The sequence below is a fragment of the Felis catus genome, chromosome E1 (genome assembly GCF_018350175.1).
Source record: "Felis catus isolate Fca126 chromosome E1, F.catus_Fca126_mat1.0, whole genome shotgun sequence".
Taxonomy (NCBI): Eukaryota; Metazoa; Chordata; class Mammalia; order Carnivora; family Felidae; genus Felis; species Felis catus.
In genome coordinates, this window is record NC_058381.1 from 40308559 (window position 1) to 40331429 (window position 22871).

At 56.3% G+C, this 22871-nt stretch overlaps 2 protein-coding genes across 2 annotated transcripts; both read right to left on the bottom strand.

The window, feature by feature from the left end:
• Positions 1-2473: 2473 nt before the first annotated feature.
• LOC101087886 (keratin, type I cytoskeletal 13) lies at positions 2474-7162 on the bottom strand. Its single transcript, XM_019817881.3, has 8 exons — positions 6561-7162; positions 5019-5101; positions 4689-4845; positions 4351-4512; positions 4137-4262; positions 3821-4041; positions 3143-3168; positions 2474-2794 (listed from the first exon to the last, which is right to left on the bottom strand). The coding sequence occupies exons 1-8, from the start codon at positions 7041-7043 to the stop codon at positions 2724-2726; spliced, it is 1329 nt and encodes a 442-aa protein (XP_019673440.3). The 5' UTR covers positions 7044-7162; the 3' UTR covers positions 2474-2723.
• An 8101-nt stretch (positions 7163-15263) lies between these two features.
• Positions 15264-19696, bottom strand: KRT15 (keratin 15). The gene is made up of 8 exons (XM_006940345.4): positions 19021-19696; positions 18057-18139; positions 17760-17916; positions 17115-17276; positions 16903-17028; positions 16489-16709; positions 16154-16179; positions 15264-15618 (listed from the first exon to the last, which is right to left on the bottom strand). Exons 1-8 carry the CDS (start codon positions 19561-19563, stop codon positions 15527-15529), a joined length of 1410 nt encoding a protein of 469 aa, XP_006940407.3. The 5' UTR covers positions 19564-19696; the 3' UTR covers positions 15264-15526.
• Positions 19697-22871: the final 3175 nt, after the last annotated feature.

A 22871-nucleotide genomic window follows, 5' to 3' on the forward strand; every position in this document is an offset into this window, starting at 1 on the left:
ATGCAAAGGAGCTCCGTAAAGAGTCAGGCACTAGACACACTGTCGCTTTCCCCTTTGTTTTTACCCCGTCTGATTTGGCACCTCTGGCATTCATATGTGATTAGCCACACGCTCGTGACCGCAGACCTGGGAAGCAGGGGTGTGGGCACCTAGCAAACTGGGGGAGGGAAATACCAACCCTGCAGGTCTCCCTCAAAGCTGCCCTCCCTCAAATGGCCGCCCCCTACAGATGACAGGGGGAAAGACTGAGTCCTGGATGGAAAGGGCAGATTCCCAGCCCGCACACCACACTACCGAGGTGACCACCTTCTCCCGGTTCAGGAAGGCTCCTGGGTTGGCTTTGACGGCCCCTCCTGGGCTTCCCTCTCTGGCTTCCCTGGGACCCTTCCCAGAGGCCCTTGTGTGAGTCCGGCTTCAATGGCCTCCCTGACGCCTGGGTGAAAGGGTCCCCGACCAGAGCCCCCACCAGGCCCAGGGTCCAGCTCATTTCGTGGCTCCACGTGGACCACACGGACCTGGGCATGTGAGCTAGAATTAAGTCCAGCCCGTTCTGCAGTGGGTGGGGAGAGGGGAGGAATCTGGAATGCTCTGGCTTAGTCAGCCGGGTGGGCCGCATGTGAGTGATGTTTGTAGGACTAAGCCAGCCACCTGAGCCCACAGCAGTGCCCCAGCGGTAGGTAGGCTGGTCCACGGAGAGAAAGGCAGCCCCACCCTCCCAAGCACGTGGTCAACACCGGGCTAGGCAGGCGCAGACACACACACACCTGAATGCACCCCACACTGTCCGGGTGCCACAGGGGAGGGGGTGTGCATCTCAGTCTGAACGGTGAATAAAAACCCGGTAGTCTCAGGACACGCGGGTGGCTCAGTTTAGTTAAGTGTCTGACTTCGGCTCAGGTCACGATCTCGCGGTTTGCGGGGTTGAGCCCCACAGAGGGCTCTCTGCTGTCGGCATGGAGCCTGCTTCGGATCGTCTGCCCCCCCTTCCCCTCTCTCTCTGCCCCTCCTCCACTGCAAAAATAAATAAACGCGGAAAAGAAACACCTGGTAGTTGCCAATAACACAAATGTGGGGGCGCAGAGGGAAAGCGAGGAGGAAGGTCACCTCAGACTGAGGTCACTCATTGAACAAGGGCCCAAGGCTCCCGGTCACATGACTGGGTCACCAAGACTGGTTCGCAATAACAGGACCTCAAGGTGTGAGAGGGGGCGATTGTAGAATTCAGGGCCAGAGACAGGCAGGAAAAGGCCAGACAGTAGCGGCCTCTGCCAGGGAGGAGTCCAGGTTTTCTTCAGTGGCCAGGGGAGCCATGGAAGCATCACTAGGCCAGGAGGAAGACTTCCCATTCCCAGGAATCATCCCCAATTGAGCGTGGAGCAAGGACGCAGGGGAAGCTCAAACTGGAGGCAGGGAGGCCAGGGAGGCCGGCTGTGAGGACATCACAAGCTATCAGCATCCATAGGATGGACTTGGGAGGGCAGTCAGGGAGAGAGCAGGCCAAGGTGACTCCTGGGCTCCTGACTTGGGCCTCCGGAGCCTCTGGGATGGGGGACCAGGATGGCACAGATCTGGGAGCATGAAGGGTGCTCCTTTGGACAGTGGTTTAGAGGAGGCAGAGGGCATGAGGGTCTGGACTAGAGGAGACGGGCTTTACTGGAGTGCCATTAGAACGTATTGGCAATCGTGACCATGCACATGTCCCAGATGAGCCAAGGGGAGGGTTGAAAGGATAAAGAGAAGCATGCTCATGCCAGAATCCAGAGGACCAGACTCCACGTGAGGAGCGCGCCCAGCAAGAGGAGGCTGCAAATCAGAGCTGTGACATGGAGAGAGATGGGGACACAGGGGTGCAGAGGGGAATTGGGGAGTCAGCTCAGATTGAGGTCACCCATTGAGTCATGTGGCCAATTCATTGAGCGGGTTGGCATGGCAGGACCTTGGAGTGGGTAGAGGGGAACTGCAGGTCCGGATGTCCATCATCTTAAAAGGAAGGTACTTGAAGAAAGGGGGGAGGCAGCAGGTTGGGCTTGGGGTAACTGTCCTGCGTCTCCTCCCCAAACCAGCCCCAGTGTCTCCTGCCCCCCTGTTTCTCTGCAAGGGAGCACTGGCCCTCGAAGCCCTCCCCAGAGCCCTCTGGACCTCTTTCCCGAATCTCCCCATTCCCTGACTCTATGAGTGTCCCGTTGCCACCTTCTAGCCTATAGGGTGTTGAACTGGCTCACGTGGCCTCGCGTGTCTCCAGTTTGTTGCATTTGTCCGTGTTTGCTGAGCACCGTGGCCCATGAGCCACCCATTTCCCCCGTGTCTGTGCCCTGATGGTTGGCCCAGGTGCCTCGTGTCCTGCCCAGCTGGGAGCTGCCTGGGCCAGGCCTTGTTGGGGTAAGCCGCTTGGCCCAACGGTACCCGCCCACCTGTCACCCCAAATCAGGGCCTCGGCAGGTCCTGCCCTCAGAAATCAGGCCAGAGTCAAAAATACATATGCAGAAAGGCAGAAAACTTTATCGAATCGTCTTTTCTTTTTAGCAGAGAAGCTGAGAAATCGGAGTAGCCAGATAAGGGAGAAGGGGAGGTGCCCAGGGAGAGAAGCGCAGAGCGCCCGCCCTCGGGAGAGCCCCGGGGGGCCGGTGTCCTGAGCGTCCTGCGGTCCCTCCCTCTCTCCTGCAGGGACCTGTCATCTCTCTCCTCTGGGTGCTGAAGACAGAGGGAGAGGAGGCCAGGTGGATTTAAGGCTTACGGGTGTCGGAAATGCGGCGACTGGGAGGGGAGGCAGTGGTGCCAGTGACGCTGGTGCTTCCTGAGAAACAGAGGGGGCAAGAGACACTCAGGCTGGAGAAGACCCACCTCAGCAGGTCAGGGCCCCCCAGGAGGGCCCCAAGCCCCCTCACTGGTCAGGCTGGGCGTTAGCTGATAGGGACTCTTATGTTATTGTCCCCCAAGGTGGGGAAGCCTCCAAAGCCTCCCAGTGGCTCCATGGGGCAGAGCCAGCTATTCTGAAAAGAAACAGACGAGCACATGACCACGTCCACCATAACCCCCTCCCTCCGTCCACTGGGGAGTCTGGCACTGCCTCCACCCGCCCCCCCCCCCCCCCAGGGCAGCGAGCAGGAGCCGACTCGCCTCTCCCACCGGGTTGTTTCCTTACCTCCTGAGGAGGGTAAGCCAGCCATCCTGGGAGAGAGAAGAGGAGCGGCGTGAGCACAAATCACCCAAGGACAGCTGCTCGCTCATCTGCCCTTGGATCGAGCGACTCAGATCACTGAGAGGCCCCCAAGCTGGGCTTCCTTACCAACTGTGCCCCAGCCCAAGGGCCGCCACAGGTAACTGGCAGGCCTATGGGACCTCAGGAGGACATAGTACCGGCCCCAAATCCAGGACATCTGCCAGATCTTTTGTCCTCCCTCTGGTTCCTTCGAAACCTACACCCTACTCCCGCTGAGCCCACAAGGACAGCCTGGTCCCTGCAAATGGTCTGAAGGCAGTGAAATCGCCATTTTTATCGCTTTGTTTAGCCGACCTGAACCCAAGGCAATATTCTTCCAATATGAGCCGTTCTGTCCATGGCCCCTATTCCTGCCAGTCTAATCCAAAGGCCCAAATTGGAAAGCTTAAAGGTACTGACCCTGCAGGCCACTGAGGAAATCCCCCCGCAGTCTGATTCAAGAAAACAGGAAGCCCTGGTCCTGGATCTCCATCCAGTCAGTTTAAGCTCAGTTTAAGCTTCCATATGGAACATGAGGACCTGATCCTTAAAGCCTTGCCTGTTCGAATGTCCAAGGGTCCTGTGGTCACTTTCCCAACAGAGAGGCTTGAGAGGGCCTACCTGGCATCCTGGCCCTCCAGCAGGCTGCGGTAGGTGGCGATCTCCTGCTCCAGCCGCGTCTTGATGTCCAGCAGCGTCCTGTACTCCTGGTTCTGGCACTCCATCTCACTGCGGAGCTCGCTCAGCTGGGCCTCGATGCCGCCGATGAGCCCCTGGATCTGCTGCAGCTGCATGGCATAGCGGCACTCCATCTCCGCCAGCGAGCTCTCCAGCCCGGCTTTCTGGGGGGGAGGGGGTAACAGAGAAGTGAGAAGGGGAGCCAGGCCAGGCAGAGGCCTAGAGGTGCTGGCTGCTGGGCAGGAGGCAGCAGGTGTACCATGCTGAGCTGGGACTGCAACTCAATCTCCAGGCCCTGGAGGGTGCGTCTGAGCTCTGTGATCTCTGTCTTGCTGGTCTGGATCATGGCGGTGCTAGAAGACACCTCCTTGTTCAGCTCTGCACTCTGAAATCCGAGCAGGAAGAAGGTTACGGAGGAGCCCAGTGGAAGGCCCTGGAATCCCCGGGCACCACGGGGTGAGAGGGCCGGGTACCTTGCTGTGGAACCATTCCTCGGCGTCCCGGCGGTTCTTCTCGGCCATGGCCTCGTACTGTTCCCTCATCTCGGCCAGCACGCGGGTCAGGTCCACGCCCGGGGCCGCGTCCATCTCCACGTTGACCTGGCCGGCCAGCTGGCTGCTGAACTCCTTCATCTCCTGTAGGGATGGAAAAGGAAGATGTGTGAAGCTCCTGACCTCCCTCTCCTTGGCTCTGAGTGCTACCAACGTGTTCTAGGGAGCACCTCCAGGTCCCACCACGGAGGGCTAAGTCTGGCTGCTCCCCTTTCTCAGTGGAGGCCATTGAGCCATGGCAGTCCCCTGCCGGCCCTCACCTCCTCGTGGTTCTTCTTCAGGAAGGCCAGTTCCTCGTTCAAGCTCTCGATCTGCATCTCCAGGTCGGTCTTGGTCAGGGTCAGCTCGTCCAGCACCCTGCGCAGGCCGTTGATGTCGGCCTCCACGCTCTGGCGCAGGGCCAGCTCGTTCTCATACCTAAACGATTTTTTTTTTTAATGTAAAAAGCAACACAGAAGTTAGACACTCCCCTAATTCTGTACTGGACTCTGCTACTTCTCCAAGACCTTCACCCCTGGGATGCTCCGATCTCACTGTTCAGATGAGCATTTGTGTCAAATAAAAGACAGTTTGGAAAGGCCAGGACTCACTTGAGCCTAAAGTCGTCCGCAGCCAGCCTGGCATTGTCGATCTCCAGAACGACCCGGTTGTTGTCGATGGTGGCCGCCAGGATCTGCAAAATACAGGAGGCAATCACCGGAGGGTCCACGAGTTTGGGGAGGAGGAAGAGACAGTGTGGGCAGGACTGTTGTCATCATCTGGCTGTCTGTACTGTCCCCGCAAGCCAGAATAAGGCACTTCTCTCCTCTTCTTGTAAAGGGAGAGGTGGGGCAAGTCCTTCCATTTGCCCAGTCACTCTGGCATTCTACGCCTGGTCATGGTGGGGAAGATAGGGATGCACGTTTCAGGGGAATGACCCTGCCGAGAACATCTGTGGTTCATCATGTCTAATGGCCCCAGACTAGCAAGCCCGCCATTGTGAGAGCAGGTGACCTTAAGGTCAGGAGGGGATCAGCCTGGCTCCAGGCAGCTCATAGTAACTTCGTTGGAGCTGGCCTCTGGGCTGAGAAGAGAAAAGATCTAACAAATACTCCCAACGGTTTGAATTTCTTGTCTAAACTTCCATATTCTGAAGCAGGCCGCTAGAGGAGAGGGTGGGGGTGGGTTAAATGGGGGACAGGCATTAAGGAGGGCACTTTTCCAGGTGAGCACTGGGTGTCATATGTAAGAGATGAATCACTGGGTTCTACTCCTGAAGCCAAGACTACACTGTATGTTAACTAACTTGAATTGAAATTAAAAAAGCAAATTCCACCGCACATAGCTGGGACATAGCCCAGGCAGGTGGATTTCTGTTCTAGCAAGCTGGGTCCCAGCGTGATGGACAGTCCTCGATGAAGGAATCTCAGTTTAATGCTGGCTGAGCCTCTTCTCCATCTTTCCCACCTGGCCGTAGCTAATTGAGTGTAACAGTTTAAATGGGGCCCTTACAACATCAACCAGTATTCCAAGACCAGTGAATGGACACGTATCCCTCTCTCTGAGGATTGGAGTCATTCTTAGCGGCTTTTAAAACTGTCATGGTTGGGGCGCCTGGGGGGCTCAGTCTGTTGAGCGTCCGGCTTCGGCTCAGGTCATGAGCTCACGGTTTATGAGTTCAAGCCCCGCGTCAGGCTCTGTGCTGACAACTCAGAGCCTGGAGCCTGTTTCGGATTCTGTGTCTCCCTCTCTCTCTGCTCCTCCCCCGCTCTTGCTCTGTCTCTCTCTCTCTCTCCCTCGAAAATAAATAAACATTAAAAAAAATTTTTTTTAAAAACTGTCATGGTTTCCAAACAACTCAGTGGGTTAGAATTATAGGGATCCAGTCACTAATAACAAAGCAGTAAATGTTGACAGTAAAAAGTGGTAAAAATGTTGACATGAGTGGTAATAACAGTAAAAATGGATAGTAGGAGAAAACGCGTTTGGGGAGCAGTGGCCTAAGGAAGGTTATCAGGAATAGAGACACTTGCTGGTAAAAGACTAGAATTTTCCCCTGCAGGGGGGGGGTGAGGGTTCTACCATACTGCATTTCCTGGCCTTTGCGGCTCTGGCCTGCACAGAAGAACCCTTGCCAACATCCAAGGACTCACCTTGTCCCGCAGGTCTTCGATGGTCTTGTAGTAGTGGTTATAGTCCCGCTCCGGGCTGCTGGGGCTCTGCTTCTGGTACCAGTCCCGGATCTTCACCTCCAGGTCGGCGTTGGCCTCCTCCAGGGCGCGCACCTTGTCCAGGTAGGAGGCCAGCCGGTCGTTGAGGTTCTGCATGGTGAGCTTCTCGTTGCCGGAGAGGAGGCCACCATCGCCGCCACCAAAGTCACCAAAGCCAGCGCCAAAACCCCCACCAAAGCCACCTCCAAGGCCACCTCCAAAGCCCCCTCCGAAGCCTCCGCCAAAACCACTACCAGCCCCTGCACCGAAGCCGCAGCTCATGCCGCCCCCGTAGCCCCCAGCTGATCCCCCAGAGACAAAGCGTGATGAGCAGGTAGAGATACTGCGGCCTCCTCCCAGCTGGCAAGAGCCACCCCCGAATCCACCTCCATAGCTGGCGGAGGAGCTCTGTATGCGGCAGCTCATGGTGACAGCAAGATGGGGAGCAGGTGAGGACTGCAGCTGGGCTTGGCCTGGGCCGAAGACGGTGGCTCTTCCCTGGAGTGGGGGCCTTTTATACCGCCTTCTACGAGGTTGGACAATTGCCCCATCTTCTCTCCTCCCTTCCCCACCCTCTGACTGGTGCCAACTGTACTGTTTCCCACAAGCCAGTTACCTCTGCTCTCCAAGGTGGGTTGTGCCTTTGGGGGTGGCTTTAAGCCTTAACAAAAGGGATGATTCAGAGGGAACGGTGTTCTGCCCGAGACTACCCTTTTGACAGCTGAATTCAACTTCACCTCTGTACTGTGGGAGCTCCCTCCACGGGCTCTCAGCTCCACCCAGTACTAGAATGGGGACAGAGCTGCAAGGTGGCCCTGTGCTTCACAAGGCCCTCGCCTCCCTTCTTTCTGTCTCCAAAACTTCAGACTGGAATGTTCTGCCCCCTCTTTAGCATTTCATCGACTCCAGTGCTCCCAGAGACTCTGATGACAAACTGCTCGGTCTTGTAGAATCGACTACCTTGAAAGTGTTTAAACTGGGGGGAAAAAAAATAGTTCCCAAGACCATCAAAACCCAGGGAGACTGAGGTACAAAATGAGGAAGGAAGCAACCCTGAACATCATAACAGCTAACACACTCAGACCCCTCACCATGGGTGGGCACGGGACTAAGTACACTCACTTGTCATTCGATCTTTGCAACAGCCCGATGACGTGGGTCCTACTCGTAACCCCATTTTACACATGGGGAAACCGAGGCTTAAGGGTAGTCAGGCCTGGGACCCAAGTCTGGTTCAGTCTGACACTAAAACTCCCTTTTTAGGTATATTATTCATACGGTAAATTGTACAAATCATTTGTGTCCAACTTAATGCATTTTTTAAATGTGTATTTATTTTGGGGAGAGAGCACAAGTCAGGGAGAGGCAGAGAGAAAGGGGGACAGAGAATGCAGAGAATGCAAAGCTGGCCCAATATAGGGCTCGAACTCACGAGCTGTGAGATCACGACCTGAGCCGAAGTCAGATGCTCAACTGACTGAGCCACCCAGGTGCCCCCAGCTTAACGCATTTTTACCTATGTATGAAGTTTACCCATCACCCAGAACATTTCTGGACTCCATAAAGCTCCCCATACCTTTTCCCAGTCAGCTACCCGTGCCCTATATCCCTAGGAAGACCACAATTCCCTCTACTGTCACCCTAGATGAATCCGCAGATCTCAGCCAGGGACTCTTTTGCTCCCTAGAGAACATTTGACAATGTCTGGAGACATTGGTTGTCACAACAGGGGCTTGCTGCTGCTGTCTAGAGGACAGAGACCAGGGATGCTGCTAAATATCCTACCACGCACGGGACAGCCCACAATAAAGAATTCTCCACCCCAGAAGGTCGATATTGTCAAGGTTGAGGAGCCCTGGATCAGCCTGACCCGTGTGTTCAATCATGCCATCATCCCAGCTGCCTTAGAGGCACAGTCAAGTCCAGAAAGGGAGTCTTATAATGCTTGACAGGGCTCTCTCTAGCCCCCCGGTCACATGACACCTATCTCAGCTTGTGAGCATTTGACCAAGAGGCCCCAGAGGAGGATGTAACCCAGGGCCTGGGGCCAGGGTCTCCGCCGAGGAGCCTAGGATGCAGCTAAAATTCAGAGACTGCTTAGTAACCCTGCCCGAGGAGCCCTCAGGCTGGAATAAAAGGGCTTAGCAGTGGTCTCTCGGAGCCCAAGGTAGGAGAAGTTTCTAGGGCTAAAATGGAGGACTGTGGGCTCAGGCTCCAACTCCCACTCACCAAGGAGGCCAGGATTGTCACGAATGGCCTCTCAGGGGGAGCCTGCTGGCCCACAGCAGCCAGGAGGTCTGGACTAGACCAAGGGCTCAGGTGGGGTGACACAGGTTTGTGGTTCTCCCCAAAACCCCTTCGCTGATTCAGCAACCCGGACCAGGAAAGAGGACTGTGAGTCAGCGCTTTCCTGCCCTTTGTTTTCTGTGAGTAGGGAAGCTGGGCCTGTGTTTCACCCAGCGAGTGTCAGCACCAGGGAGAGAGCCAGGGCAGGCTTGGGGTCTCCCAGGGAAGACAAAGGCTGGGGCGGGAGTACTTCAGGCTGACCTCTGACCCTGTCCAGCCCTCCTGCCCAAAACTGATAGCTCAGCACTCTTGCTCTCTCTCTCTCTCTCTCTCTCTCTGAAAAGCTGTGATTCAGCCCAAAGTAGGACCTCTCAAGGCTGTCTCTCTCTTCTCTCTCTCGGGGAGAGGATCAAAACTGACAAAAAGGTGATTAATGAAACCTGCCAAGCCTGGAGTGACGATCCTCCCCCCGGGGCTGACAGCAGATTCAGGCCAACGCCTCTTAGAGGAACAATACCACAGATCCTCCAAAGTCCCAGTAGTACAAACATAGAGTGGCCATGACATGCCTCCCCTCGCAGGGTCAGGGCACAGCCCCTCCCCACCACTCCCCTCCTGAGCAGGTACTTATGGTGCCTGACGCAGGAATGCCTTCCTCTGACCCATGGTGAACCCCAGGGCCCTCCTGGAAGAAGCTGGGCAGAGACCCATCCTGGGGCCCCAGTTTCGCTTCTACTGGCCCTGCTCCAAATGAGGAAGGACAGAGTGTGGGAGCTGAGGCACTGCTCACACATCTTGAGCTTCCCTCTTTGCTTTCTGACAAAATCACACCAAATTCAGTAAGGGCGGGGGGCGGGGGGAACACTGCATTTACCAGCACCCCCTGCAATCAAGGCTTTGCTTCACACACTGTCACTGAGTCCGCACAACAACGGGGGAGGGTTTTTACTGGCCCCATTTTACGGATGAGGCAAGTGAGGTGAAGGGAGGCCAAGCTACTTGCTCGAGGTCGCTATGAAGTCAAGATTTAAAGCTTGTCTCTGGCTCTCTCTCTCTCTACCCCAAATGATGGTGCCTCTGAGCCTTGCTGTGAACTCAGTGTGTGATCTCTGAGTGTTCCGTTCCATACTTACCAAAGGTAATAAAATAACACTAGCTAACATTTCGTAAACACTCTCCGTGCATAACTCGCAAACAACTCTACTGTTTTTTTCACACCCTTTTTCTCAGATGAGGAAACTGAGGTCCAGAAAGCTTAAATTCACTGTGAGCCTCTGTCTCCAGGGTCTGCACCCTTCACTACTGCCTGCTCAATCCCTTTCAGGCCAGTGTCAATGCCACCCCACCCAAGCACGGGCGTCCTCTGTCGCTCTCTGCGTTCCCGGGCTCCCTGTCACCGCAGGCCCAGCTGGTGGATGGTCCTGTTTTCTCACAGTGGCTGGACCTGTGCAGCTCATGGCCTGATGGGTCGGCCTGTCTACTGTCTGTCCTAGCGTGAGCTCTGAAGCTTGGGGGCTTGCGAGGATAGTCAGTGCAGAATGTCAAAGCCGGAATTGTCATGGGAACTTTCCCGCCCAATGCCCTCATTTCTCACGTGTGAGGAAACCAAGACCCAGAATGCCAAGGCCCAAGGCGGTGGGAAGCAAGGAGAAATGCCTGGGTTTCCAGCTCCAGCACCAACTCACTGTGGACTTTGCACTGAATTGCGTTGCCTTCAGCAACGGCTTTCTGAGTCTCTGGTTCTCAAAGATCTGTCCAGAGGTGCCAGATGGTTCGCCTGCACAGCTGAGGCTTACATCCTGTCCCCCAGCTCCTAATCCAGCCTTCCTTGCTTGGCTCTTGGATCAGGCTCCTCCCTCCTTCCCTTTTTCCCTGGACCGCAAGGGGCCTGGACCCCAGGATGCCCGACCCACCTCTCACAGTGGAGGAGCCTTTCATGAAAAGCAGACCTTCCCCAGACGGTGGTCATCCACCTTGCCCTCAGAGACACCTGCTTCACATAGCAGGACTCAGGAGCCTTCTCCGGCCCAGCCTCAATGCACCAGGTCCTTACATGGCTATGGTACCCGGCTCTCTAGAATCCCTCTTCTACCGCCGTGCTTCCCAGGAACCCAGTGAGGTCGGCAAAGCCTTTGAATTAGATGGAACGGAGTTTCAACCTACATCTGCCATCAACTGGCTGTGTGACCTTGGGAAAGTTACTCAACCTGTCAGTGCTTTGGTGGTCACAACTGAAAAACAGGCATTTGATGAGTGAGCGTTTGAGAAGCACCTGACCTAGGGAAGCACTTGGCAGGCAGAGCCCCTCCTTCTTACAAATGAGGAAATTCCAGCTCATCTGTGCATCGTGACCTGTCCTGGGCCTCCATTCTGTGTCAGCCTGCTCTGCCTCCCTCTCTGGTCCCTGTAGCCAGCACGGTGCCACAACAATCAGACGAGTGACAGCTGGTGTTCCTACTTTATTTCCCCGACTCGGTTTTACATTCCCTGAGGAGAAGTTCTTTTTTTTCACATTTTATTTTATTTTATTTTATTTTATTTTATTTTATTTTATTGAAGTTTATTTTTATTTATTTTGAGGGAGGGAGAGAGAGAGAGAGCAAGCAGGGGAGGGACAGAGAGAGAGGGAGAGAATCCCAGCAGGCTCCATGCTGTCAGCACAGAGCCCAATGTGGGGCTCGAACTCAGGAACGACGAGATCATGACCTGAGCTGAAGTCAAGAGTTGGACACTTAACTGCCTGAGCCACCCAGGCACCCTGAGAAGGTCTTTTTTTTTTTTTAATGTTTATTTATTTTTGAGACAGAGAATGAACGGGGGAGGGTCAGAGAGAGGGAGACACAGAATCCGAAACAGGCTCCAGGCTCTGGGCTGTCAGCACAGAGCCCGACGCGGGGCTCGAACTCACGGACCGTGAGATCATGACCTGAGCCGAAGTCGGTCGCTCAACCGACTGAGCCACCCAGGCACCCTGAGAAGGTCTTTATAAACCTCCAAGGCATTCCCTCCTGGCAGAGAGAAGCTCTCAAACACCCGAGAAGTGGTGTTTTGTTTGCTTGTTTGTTGTTTGTTTGTTTGTTTGTTTTGTCTGCTGGCTTTATTTTTTTTTTAATGTTTATTTTTGAGAGATAAAGACAGAGTGTGAGCGGGCCAGGGGCAGAAAGAGAGCGAGAGAGACAGAGTCAGAAACAGGCTCCAGGCTCCGAGCTGTCAGCACAGAGCCTGACATGGGGCTTGAACTCACGAGCCATGAGATCATGACCTGAGCTGAAGTCGGATGCTTAACCAACTGAGCCAGCCAGACACCCCTGTCTGCTGGCTTGAGATGAGAATGAATGGCAACCAGGAGTATTATCCGATGGGGTCATCCCTGCTACAGATCTCATGGGAGAAGCTGCCAGCTGTCCGTGGAGGGACAGGTGACCACCAGGGACATACTCGCCCAAGATTCTGGTGAATGTCCGGAGCCATATCTAAAACGGGAAAAAGCGAAGGAGGAGGAAAGTCATGCATTCATTCAACAAATATTTATGTAGCTCCCACTCTGAGGACTCAGCAGTGCAAAGAGGAGACACAGCCCCAGGGCCATCGATGTCACAGTCCAGGATCCCCTCCGAGGTCCCAGGACACAGATCAAGTCATAGAGAACCTTGAAATCGTCTGGTCCAGCCAGACTCCTCAATTTAAAGATGAGGACGCTGAGACCCACAGAGGGACAGGGACCAACCAAAGTCCTCAGGGAGATGGGCAGTGCCCCGTGCCTACCCTGGGAAGCCCAGCCTGTGCAGAGGACACACCCAAGGCCCTAATCCCTCGTCCCATAGCTACCCTCTCCCTAGGGTAGAAGGGAGGCCTGCTGTCTGCCTCCCACACTGGCTGGAAACCAAGCCCGACCTCAGCCCAGGGGCAGGCAGAAGGCGGGCCATCTCTGCCCAGAGACTACTTAAAGGTCTCGGCAGGACACCAGTTTTCCCTGGGTGTGAGCATCTCACTCCAGGGTCAGGCAGGAAACAGGACTTGGCAGATCCAAGGCCCTCTCTGTCAGCTCCCAGGATCCCAGGAGAGTGGAAGGGGCCCTCCAAGGAAACGGAACCAGCCTTCTCTCCCCACCAGCCCAGGGTCTGGCCCCAAGAGAAGGCCTGCTGGATAAGGGTGGAGACCCACCTCTTGCTTCTCTGCACCTTTGCAGGGGGTTGTTATTTTGGCAAACTGTGGGCTGAGAAAACCCTCGTGGGTTGCTCTGAAGGCCTGAGACTTCTTGACAGAGGCCCGGAGGCTGGTGAAGCAGGAGCAGGGGCCTGGATTCAGCAAGGGGCCTGGTTGTTGTCAGGATGTCAGGGAACATGACACCTGATGTTTTGGGCTTCGGTGTGAACTTAAGCCACAGCACAGGAGACCAAAGCTAGATGTGAGAGTAATCTTTCTGACGGTAACGGCTGTATGACAGTTGAACTGGCTTCCCACAGACGTTAAGAAAGGGGTTTCATAAATAAAAGAAAAAGAAGGAAGAGACAGGGAAACAAACCACAGGAGACTCTTAAAGATAGAGAACAAACAGCGGGTTGATGGAGGGAGGTGGGCGGCGATGGGCTGGATGGGGGATGGGTATTAAAGGGCCCTTGTGATGGGCACTGGGTGTTGTACCTAGGTGATGCATCACTGAATTCTGCTCCTGAAAGCAGTGTTGCACTGTGTTAACTAACTAAAAGTTAAATAAAAATTTGAAAAGAAAAAATAAATAATTAGTTAATTAAATCAAATGTTGGGTCTAAAAACTGTCGGAAAAAACAAAAACAAAAAAAACAAAAAAAAAAAAAAAAAGAGAGGGCTTCTCTTAAGAAAGGTGTTGCCAGTTTCCATCACCCTCATGACGTCCAGAGAAGAGCAAGGGTCTGAAATCAGAGGGCTCATTCCCAGGCTCAGCCTCCCATTTCCCAGCTTGTGACTTAATTCAAGCTACTTAACTTCCCTGAGCCTCGGTTTCCTCCTCTGAAAACTGAGGATGTAGGGCCCACCCCATCTTCACGAAGCCTCCAGGAGAGTCATTGAGATGCCATCCTCTGAATGCCCCGCCCAGAGTCCTGCAGAATAGAGGCTTCGTAAATTCTGTTTCCTTCCTCCAGCCCCAGAGAAGTCTGGCCTCCAAGTGTGTACTCAGGAGACACGTTCTAGATTAAATCTCCTCCCGAAGAAACAGACGCCACCCTCTCTCCAACCAGGGTTGCTGGGCAGAGTTTCCCCCAGCAAGACTCAGGGTGGCCCGCTCAGAGGGCTTAATTCTCCCCCGGATGATCTGATTCTCAGAACAGAGGCACCTCCAACCTCCTGTTCCCAGCAGGACTAAGAAACCGGCTCTCCCTCTCCCCATAGTCCTCACCAGAGCCCAGCCCAGCCACAGCACCCAGAACGCTCTGCTTCCTCATTCCTTGCTCTCTGTCTGGGACTATGAATCCCAGAGGAACCAGCCTCAGACCAGAGGCAACAAATTCGGTGTGTGTGGATGTCACTGCTGCTCTAATGAGCCCAAAGGCAGAGATGCTGGGGTCGGGGGAGCAGGAGTGAGGTTTGGACTGAGGAGGGCAATAGGGGTTGATGTTGCTTTGGATTTAAGCTTAGAGAAATCAGAGAGGGCTTCCCGGAGTTGGTGTCTTTCCCTCTGAGCACGGTAATTGCCTTATGGGAAGGAGATGGCAGCTTCAGGGGTAAGGGGGTAGATAAGGTCCCTCTTTGCAGGAGGCAGCGATGGTACCTGGCTCAGCCACTCTGGAGGTCAGGTGTGCCTGACTGGAAAAGAGGGGAGGTGCTAGGGACACATGTAGGAGGACCAGAAATAAGGAGGAAGGTCCTGGCAGTGAGCCGTGCAAGGCCAGGGCCTGGCGTCCCAGAACAAGCGCTGAACTTAAAAGTCATACAGATGTAGGGTCCAGTCCCAGCCCTGTTGCTCACCATCCATCCATGAGGCCCCTGAGGGAGTCACTCACCTCCCTGGCTTCCTCATCTCTAAGGTGGGAATCGTAAATCCTGATGGCCCACAATTGCCTTAAATAGGACGTGGGGGTGGGGTCACGTAGCACAGTGCCAACCACACGGTGGTAACCAGTACGACCTATACAGTCAGTTGCTCGCTAAATAATTGTTCAATGTGACAAGTCCTCTGCCGGGTACACCCAACTGCTCTGAGGGCAACCCCCGTCTCCTGCTTCCATGATCACTAGATGGAATGAGCCAGAACATCAAGTCACCAGAACAGTCTGAATTGGTCCTGGGTGCAGGGAAGAGGCCAAAGTAGGAGATATCATCATGTGGGTCCTAGGCCCACAGAGGCCCCCAACAAGAAAAACTGGACATACTACCAAGAGATATTTGCAAAAGGAAAAGCAATTCTTTATTGCATGGGCAGACGTGGTACGATCCAGCTCGTCACACAATACAGCTACTTCTTGCCTGTCCCTGTTCTAGAGCAGGTGGGGAGAGGGAGGGGGAGGATGCCGAGCGCCCAACAGGGAGAGCCGGACCCTCTGAAAGCAGGGACTGGGGTTTGCTCTTCTGGCCCCTCTGGGTGGTCCTCCATCCAGCCTGGGGAGGGTGGGGGTGGCCAGGGAGGTCTCTCCTGCGCCAGGCACTCAGACCTCTCTCTTGTGAGAAGAAACCACCTTCCCGTCCACTGTCTCCTCGACGTTGATGCGAACTTTGCCGCCACCACCTCCCAGGGAGGCTGTAGAAAGAAGGAGCAAGCATGAGAGTGGGGGAGGGGGGACCCTCGCTGTTCGCCCTCCCAAGGCAGCCAGGACCTTGGCTGAGCTCGGGGAGAACCAGACAGCACCCCTGAGAATGGCCGCTGGCCAATCCCTCGAGAGTGGCCAGGAGGTCTGGCGGTGAAGCACTCGTCACGGAGGCAGGCAGCGGCAGTTCGCGCCCCACAGTGAGCAAGAAAGTCAGGGTGAACAGGTAGTAACTGGGGGCTTCTTCCCATAAGTGCAGGAAGGTGGGGCCTGGAGGAAGCTATGCCCTGGACAAAGCCTGCTCAACCCGGAAGGTTCTCAATAAATCTTCAGCCCTGACTCTACTGGGGCTGATGGAGGGTCCCCCGGGGAAGAGGTATCACCTGAAATGGGTGTGCTCCTGCCCCACTGGCATGTTTGGCCTCCTCCTGCTTCCACCCCATGCCAAGGGGAACGGTGGCTTCAACAGCCGCCATGCCCGCCCCCCCCCCCCCCCGGCCCCATGCGGGAAGAGTTAAGCCTTCTTACCTTCTCTGGTGCCAAAGCCAGCCATCCTGAAAGAGAGGGGAAGCAGATGTAAGGGGAGAGCATGAGCCCAGGTCTCCCTAAGGGGGCCCCGGTGTCTGGCTAAGCAATCCTCTCCAGCGGCCCCCACCCCCCACCACCTGCACATCTGACTTCTCTAGAGGCTGGCACGTCCTGAGAACCTGTTCAGACCTGCCACCCCCAAGCAGACAGATTCTGATCTACACTAACACGCCCTCCGTTTCCTTTTCCCTGTCCCACTGCTGTCCCCCGAAGACTCTCCACCCCAACCCCAACCGGCCCCTCCCTCAGGCTTCCCCCTGCACCCTGGCCCCTGCCTGGTGTCCTGGCCTTCCAGCAGGCTGCGGTAGGTGGCGATCTCCTGCTCCAGCCGCGTCTTGATGTCCAGCAGCGTCCTGTACTCCTGGTCCTGGCACTCCATCTCGCTGCGGAGCTCGCTCAGCTGGGCCTCCAGGCCGCCGATGAGCCCCTGGATCTGCTGCAGCTGCGTGGCATAGCGGCACTCCGTCTCCGCCAGCGAGCTCTCCAGCCCGGCTTTCTGGAGGGGGTGGTCAACGGACCCCACATCAGGCCAGGAAGGAAAATGCCGCGGGCATGCAGACGGGTGTTGAACGGAGTGCAGAGAACCCCCTGGGAGGAGGCTTGGGAACCCCGAGACTTAAGGAGCCACGGACGGTGGCAAAGGCCCGGCTGCGCTGGGCTGTGGCCGGGTGGGGGGTCGGAGGCCCTACCATGCTGAGCTGGGACTGCAGCTCGATCTCCAGGCCCTGCAAAGTGCGTCTCAGGTCCGTGATCTCTGTCTTGCTGGTCTGGATCATCTCTGTGTTGGAGGCCACCTCTTTGTTCAGCTCCTCCGTCTGTAGGCCACGCACAAGACCAGTGAGGCCCACAGGCACCCTGGGAGACGTGGGGAGCTGAGGCGCGGCCGTGAGCTCAGGCCCACCTTGCTGAAGAACCAGGCCTCGGCGTCCCGGCGGTTCTTCTCGGCCATGGCCTCGTACTGTTCCCTCATCTCGGCCAGCACGCGGGTCAGGTCCACGCCCGGGGCCGCGTCCATCTCCACGTTGACCTGGCCGGCCAGCTGGCTGCTGAACTCCTTCATCTCCTGCGGAGTGGGTGGGGCCCGTTTAGGGACGGAGGGCAGAAGAGGGGGCAGAGAGCGGGCTCCCACATGCCAATCCCGGCTTCGTGCCTGACTCACGACATGCCCTTCGCCCTCCTGCATACCCACCCCCCAGCCTCTGTTGCCCAGTGAGCGTGAAGAGTTTGAGCACATGGGCCCCTTGGCTCTGAGGGTCTCTCTTCCTTGCTAGGTCCTACGGGAGGACTCAAGACAGCAGGGCCCTTGTCTGAGCTCATGAGACAAATCAGGACAGCTGGTCCCACTGACCACCTGGCCTGGCTATGGATCCAAGAAGGAAAGGGATCTGGGTTCCCAAAGGACAGTACCCCTTGCTCTCCGTGGCGACACACCCTGTTTTTGGTGGAGGGGAGCATATCTGAACCACCAAGCCCTTCGGTCAACGATGAGGAGGTGCCCATGGTCCCACTCTGCCCCCCGCCACCAGCAGCCCCTGCCGGCCCCCACCTCCTCGTGGTTCTTCTTCAGGAAGGCCAGCTCCTCGTTCAGGCTCTCGATCTGCATCTCCAGGTCGGTCTTGGTCAGGGTCAGCTCGTCCAGCACCCTGCGCAGGCCGTTGGTATCGGCCTCCACGCTCTGGCGCAGGGCCAGCTCGTTCTCATACCTGGGAAGACAGAGGGAGCCCAGAGTAAGGAAGTGGGCTGTGGGCTGTTGGAGCAGGGGTGAGGGCTGTTGGAGCCGGAAGAGGGAGAGAAGGCCAAGAAAGGGGGTGAATCTGGAGGGGAGAGAGAGGCAGGAGCGTACTTGAGTCTGAAGTCATCTGCCGCCAGCCTGGCATTGTCGATCTCCAGGATGACCCGGGAGTTGTCGATCTTGGCCCCCAGGATCTGCAGGAGGCAGGGAGTTGGTATCTGGAGCACTGTTTTCTCTTCCCTACTCCTCTCCCCACCCTGCACCCCAGGTCAGACGCCTTACTGACAGTCTCCCCTCTGACACGAGCAACAGAGGCCTGTAGGCTCCCCGGGGCAGAGTTCAGCCTCACCTCAAGTGCCCATACTTGGTGTGAGCCCACACCACCCTTCCTGCCTCCAGGGCATGAAAAACCAAGGAGCCAGGAGTGCCTGGACTCCCCTGTGGGAAGTGCCTGGCCAGGAGTTGGGTGCGGTGGGGTTCAGCAGCCTTCTCGGGAATATTCTGCCAGCCTCCCCTGGTCACTGGCCTCCTGCACACTTGGCACAGCCATGGACCCACAGAACATTCCACAGCCAGTAGGACCCTGGAGGGCAGGGCAGGAAGGCACGCTACAGCTGAGGAAACCAGTCCAGCTAAGTAGAGAGGGTGAGTAAGTAACTGGCAGAGCACATAATGAGTTCCAGGTCTCCTAAGTCCCAACAGAGCTTTTTCGCACCAAAGACCTCCTCAAAGGGTGAGGGAGGTGGTCCTGGCATTCAAGGCTCCTGAAGCTACCCTTAACCGTTCCTGCAAAAGAAGCAAAAGGGAGCTTTATGCAGACCCCTGCTTGGTGTGCGTAACTGCCCCCACCTCGGACCCTCCCCCGACCAGAGTTCCTGAGCAGATTCTCACTGCCAAGTTGAGCGGACGTATGCTGGCCTCCGCACCTGGAAAGCATTCCCTGCTCTCCAAGTTATACACCGACAGCCGTTGCCTGGGCAGGAAAAGGATTTCCTTGAGGCAGCAAGAAAGATGATGGAGATGTATGCAGGGCGCCAGCCACCTGCTCCCCTCTCGCTGATGCTGGAGGACTCACCTTGTCCCGCAGGTCCTCGATGATCTTGTAGAAGTGGCTGTAGTCCCGCTCCGGGCTGCTGGGGCTCTGCTTCTGGTACCAGTCCCGGATCTTCACCTCCAGGTCGGCGTTGGCCTCCTCCAGGGCGCGCACCTTGTCCAGGTAGGAGGCCAGCCGGTCGTTGAGGTTCTGCATGGTGAGCTTCTCGTTGCCGGAGAGGAGGCCGCCATCGCCGCCACCAAAGTCACCAAAGCCAGCGCCAAAACCCCCACCAAAGCCACCTCCAAGGCCACCTCCTAAGCCTCCTCCGAGGCCCCCTCCGAAGCCTCCGCCCAAACCACTACCAGCCCCTGCACCGAAGCCGCAGCTCATGCCGCCGCCGCCGTAGCCCCCTCCGGACCCCGAGGAGACAAACCTAGCAGAAGAAGCCGAGATACTGCGGCCTCCACCGCCCCCGTAGAGACTCCCCCCACCAAAGCCGCCTCCCCCAGCCCAGAGGGAACCCCCTCTGGTAGAGGCACCCCCAAAGGTGGAGGAAGAAGTCTGCAGAAATGTGGTGCTCATGGCCGGGCAGCGGGTGAGTCCTCAGCAGGCTGGAGAAGTGCTGGTGGAGCCTCAGGCTTGGGCTGGAAGCAGGGCCCCAGGAATGTCTCCCCCCAGCCCGCGGCTCCTTATATACCCCTCCGAGTTGTTGTGGGACCTCGTCTCCTCCCCCAAAAGGAAGCCAACTCCCGTGTTCAAACACAGCCGCCTGCACACCTCTGCCTGGCTGGTGTGGAGTTTCTCCTTTCTTTTTCTTTTTCTTTTTTTTTTTTTTTTAAATGCAACAAAAGAGATGATTCAGAATGAATGGTGTTTTGCCCCGGGGCCATGGTTTTAACACTTCGAAGGCAGGTTCATGTCTGCACTCCAGGGAGAACGTGAAGAGTTGCTGGGGAGAAAACTCCTGTCACTCCACAGCTACCAGGCCTCCGCCTACGGGTAGAGCAGCCCAGGCCAGCTCTGCCCTCCCGGAGTTTCCTCTGCTGCCTCCAGCCCAGGACCCTCACCCCAGGCGGCCAGCTCCATGCTCTCAGTTTGGGAGCCCCCTCCCTATCGCTGCTCTGTCATCCCACTCCCAGACCCCATGTGTGAGCCTGCGGGGCTGGGGGGGTGGGGGGGATAGCAGTGGCCTCTGGGGATGGGTGGGCAGAGGCACACCCAGGAATGCAGGGCCCATGGGCACAGGCTGAGGACAGGAGAGGGGGTCATGAGCGCATTTCCAGCTAAGGTGATCAGAGAAGCTAACATCCGTCATTTCCCTGATATAGCAGGACTCTCCTCCTCCATCCCCTCCTCTCCTCCCCACCCCAGGCCCCCACCAGCCCCTTGCCCCACCACCCTGGCACTCTCCCAAAGACCAGGAGCCTCAGGGCTGACAGGGGGCTGATTGATAATCCCGCCACCTGCCAATTGCACATGTCGCTGAACCTTTGCTTGCTCCTGGGACACGTTGGGGCAAACCTCTGCAGATAAGACTGGAGCCTGGTCCGGGAAGCCCCTGCCTTCTCCAGAGAGAGGCATGTCCCTGCATAGCAAAGCCAGATTAACTCCGTTTGTCCTGTCAAGCGCTGTGGGGCCGGGGAGGGACCGACCCGGAGGGTTCTACGTGCCTGAGTGTTGGGAGGGAGGAGATTGGGAGGCCTGGCAGGCCGACTGGAAGACACCTCTTTACAGAGCAGGATGCTGAGGCCAGAGGCGGGAGCAAAACACTCAGGAAAGCCCTTTTCTCTGCCACCAACCCAGAGGCCGGCTTTCAGGGATACCTGTTACATGTGGGTAGTGCCATTTGGAGGCACGGCTTGACCCTCTAGCCCCGGCTCCAGGGCTCTTGGGTTTGGGGAGGTAAACAAGGCTGATCTGGAGAGTCAGGACGATACCGTTTCCAGGGTTGAAGCACACTGAGGTCAATAGAGCTCCAGAGTCCCTAAGGCCTGGGTTCAATTCCTGGCTCCGTCAATTACTGCTGTGAAACCTTGGACAGGTTCCTGTGGCAAGGGGCACTGTCAGCTTCCACCTGAGACCTGAGAGCCCCCATCCTGCCTCCTCTTGGCTCCCCATCTTCTAAGGAAGCAGATAGTGTGGCTCAGTACCCGGGATTGCCATCTGAGCTAGGGTGGTAAGAGAGACAGGCCTGGGTGGGAGGGGGTGATTGAGCTGGGCCTCTGAGCACTGGGCCCAGACAGTGCAGTATTGTCTCCTGGGCGGGAGGACATTGTCTTTCCCTCCGAAAGAAAAATAATCAAAGTCAGATCAGCCACAGCTCATTAAAGCCTCTGCAGACATCACGGCCCCAGCAATTAACACGGGAACAATTACACGCCATCACTCCAGGCTGAGGGAGGGATGGGCACCTGGCCAGCCCCTCATCCGCACCCTGACTCCTCTCCAGCACCCTTCAAAAGGGGGCTTTTACACACCATCGGGCCTCTCCGGGGGCAGGAGCTGTCCCAGTCACGAATCCCTGGTCTCAGTGCAAACAGCTCCTGCAAGCTCAAGGTTGAGGCCCCTTGCTTCCTGCTCATTAGCAGCAGGTCGAGAGGCCAGGCAAGGGTGGGGACCCAGCTCTACCTGGTTCCGGCCCAGGCTGCAGCCTGGGGCCCTGCCCCAGGCAGCCCACCCATGCTGTGCTAGTTTCTGTCCTTTGCCCACTGCAAACAGGCTGTCTCGGGGCCTTCTCTCCTGGACAAGCAGCCCAGTGGAAAAAGCCTTGGGCTGGACTCCACCTCTGGGTGTGACTCAACCTCCCTGAGCCAGGTTCCCGACTTAAAATTGGGCCATTTTTCCACTTATATGAGGTACTTAGAATAGTCAGAATCACACAAGGGGTTACTATTTAACAGACTTAGGGTTTCAGTTTTACAAGACGGACACAGGAGCATACACAATAGTGATGGTTGCATAACAGTGTGAATGTCAGTGCCACAGAACCATAGACTCTCAAATGGTTAAGAGAGTAAATTATATGTGTATTTTACCAGAACAAACAAAAAGAAATCACGGAGCCATTGGAGCCATGAACACAGAGTCCTGCTACAGGGCCACCGTTAACATTCAATGACATGTGAGGGTGTGGTCTCCATAAATCCACCCTCACCTGCCCCCCCCTTCTCCCCCACCAGGGAGGTGTCAGCACACGGAGAGAGCACACATCCTGGGGCCTGGATAATTCCTCCTCTATTAGGTATGTGGCTGACTTCAGTATGGGACTTTGGGTAATCCAGCCTCCTCTCTGAGCCTCAGTCTACCAATCAGGAAAATGGAAATAACTCCTGCCCAGTCTGACTCACAGGGATGGAGCCACATGACTGACAGGAAATGCTTTGCAAACCCAGTGGTCATAATGCAATGCCCAGCGGGGATGGAAAGACGCACCCTCTAAATCCTCTCCCCTTCTCTCTCCCTCCCCCTCCCTCTCCCCTAGTCCAGACTCTCTGTCAACACAGTACCCCTAGTTTCAGCTCCCAGACCGAGACAGAAAAGTGCCCCTGTCCCCCCCCCAACACACACACACAAAGGAAGGCTTCATTCCCGATACCCAGACCTGCAACCCAGTCACCTGACCCACCTGTGTGAGCCCAGACCCCGCCCCACAGCACATTCCAGGGGCCTCTGGGGCATAGGGGAGGGTTTCAGCTGTGACAACAGAGGCTTTCAGGAACAGGGGACAGAAATCTCTGGACAGACCCAGCCTCCAAGTGAGGCCAGGCCCCCAACGTTAAGTGAGGTGGAGGGGGTGGGGGCGTGGGGAGTAGTCATAGATGCTGGAGGCCAGGGCAGAACAGCTAGGGAGGTAGCAGAGGGGCTCCAGACCCTGAGAGAGATCTGAGCTC

What these genes read in the sequence shown, in the direction of transcription:
- LOC101087886 (XM_019817881.3), bottom strand. Translation starts at nt 7,043, where the DNA reads ATGAGCTGCCGCATACAGAGCTCCTCCGCCAGCTATGGAGGTGGATTC. An exon ending in TGCAGTCCCAGCTCAGCATG is followed by an intron (nt 4,042 to 4,136) that starts GTACACCTGCTG and finishes CCTCCCCCCCAG; the next exon opens with AAAGCCGGGCTGGAGAGCTC. An exon ending in TGGCTTACCCTCCTCAGGAG is followed by an intron (nt 2,795 to 3,142) that starts GTAAGGAAACAA and finishes TCTGTTTCTCAG; the next exon opens with GAAGCACCAGCGTCACTGGC.
- KRT15 (XM_006940345.4), bottom strand. Translation starts at nt 19,563, where the DNA reads ATGAGCACCACATTTCTGCAGACTTCTTCCTCCACCTTTGGGGGTGCC. An exon ending in TCGAGGACCTGCGGGACAAG is followed by an intron (nt 18,140 to 19,020) that starts GTGAGTCCTCCA and finishes TGCCTCCTGCAG; the next exon opens with ATCCTGGGGGCCAAGATCGA. An exon ending in AGGCCTGGTTCTTCAGCAAG is followed by an intron (nt 17,029 to 17,114) that starts GTGGGCCTGAGC and finishes CGTGGCCTACAG; the next exon opens with ACGGAGGAGCTGAACAAAGA.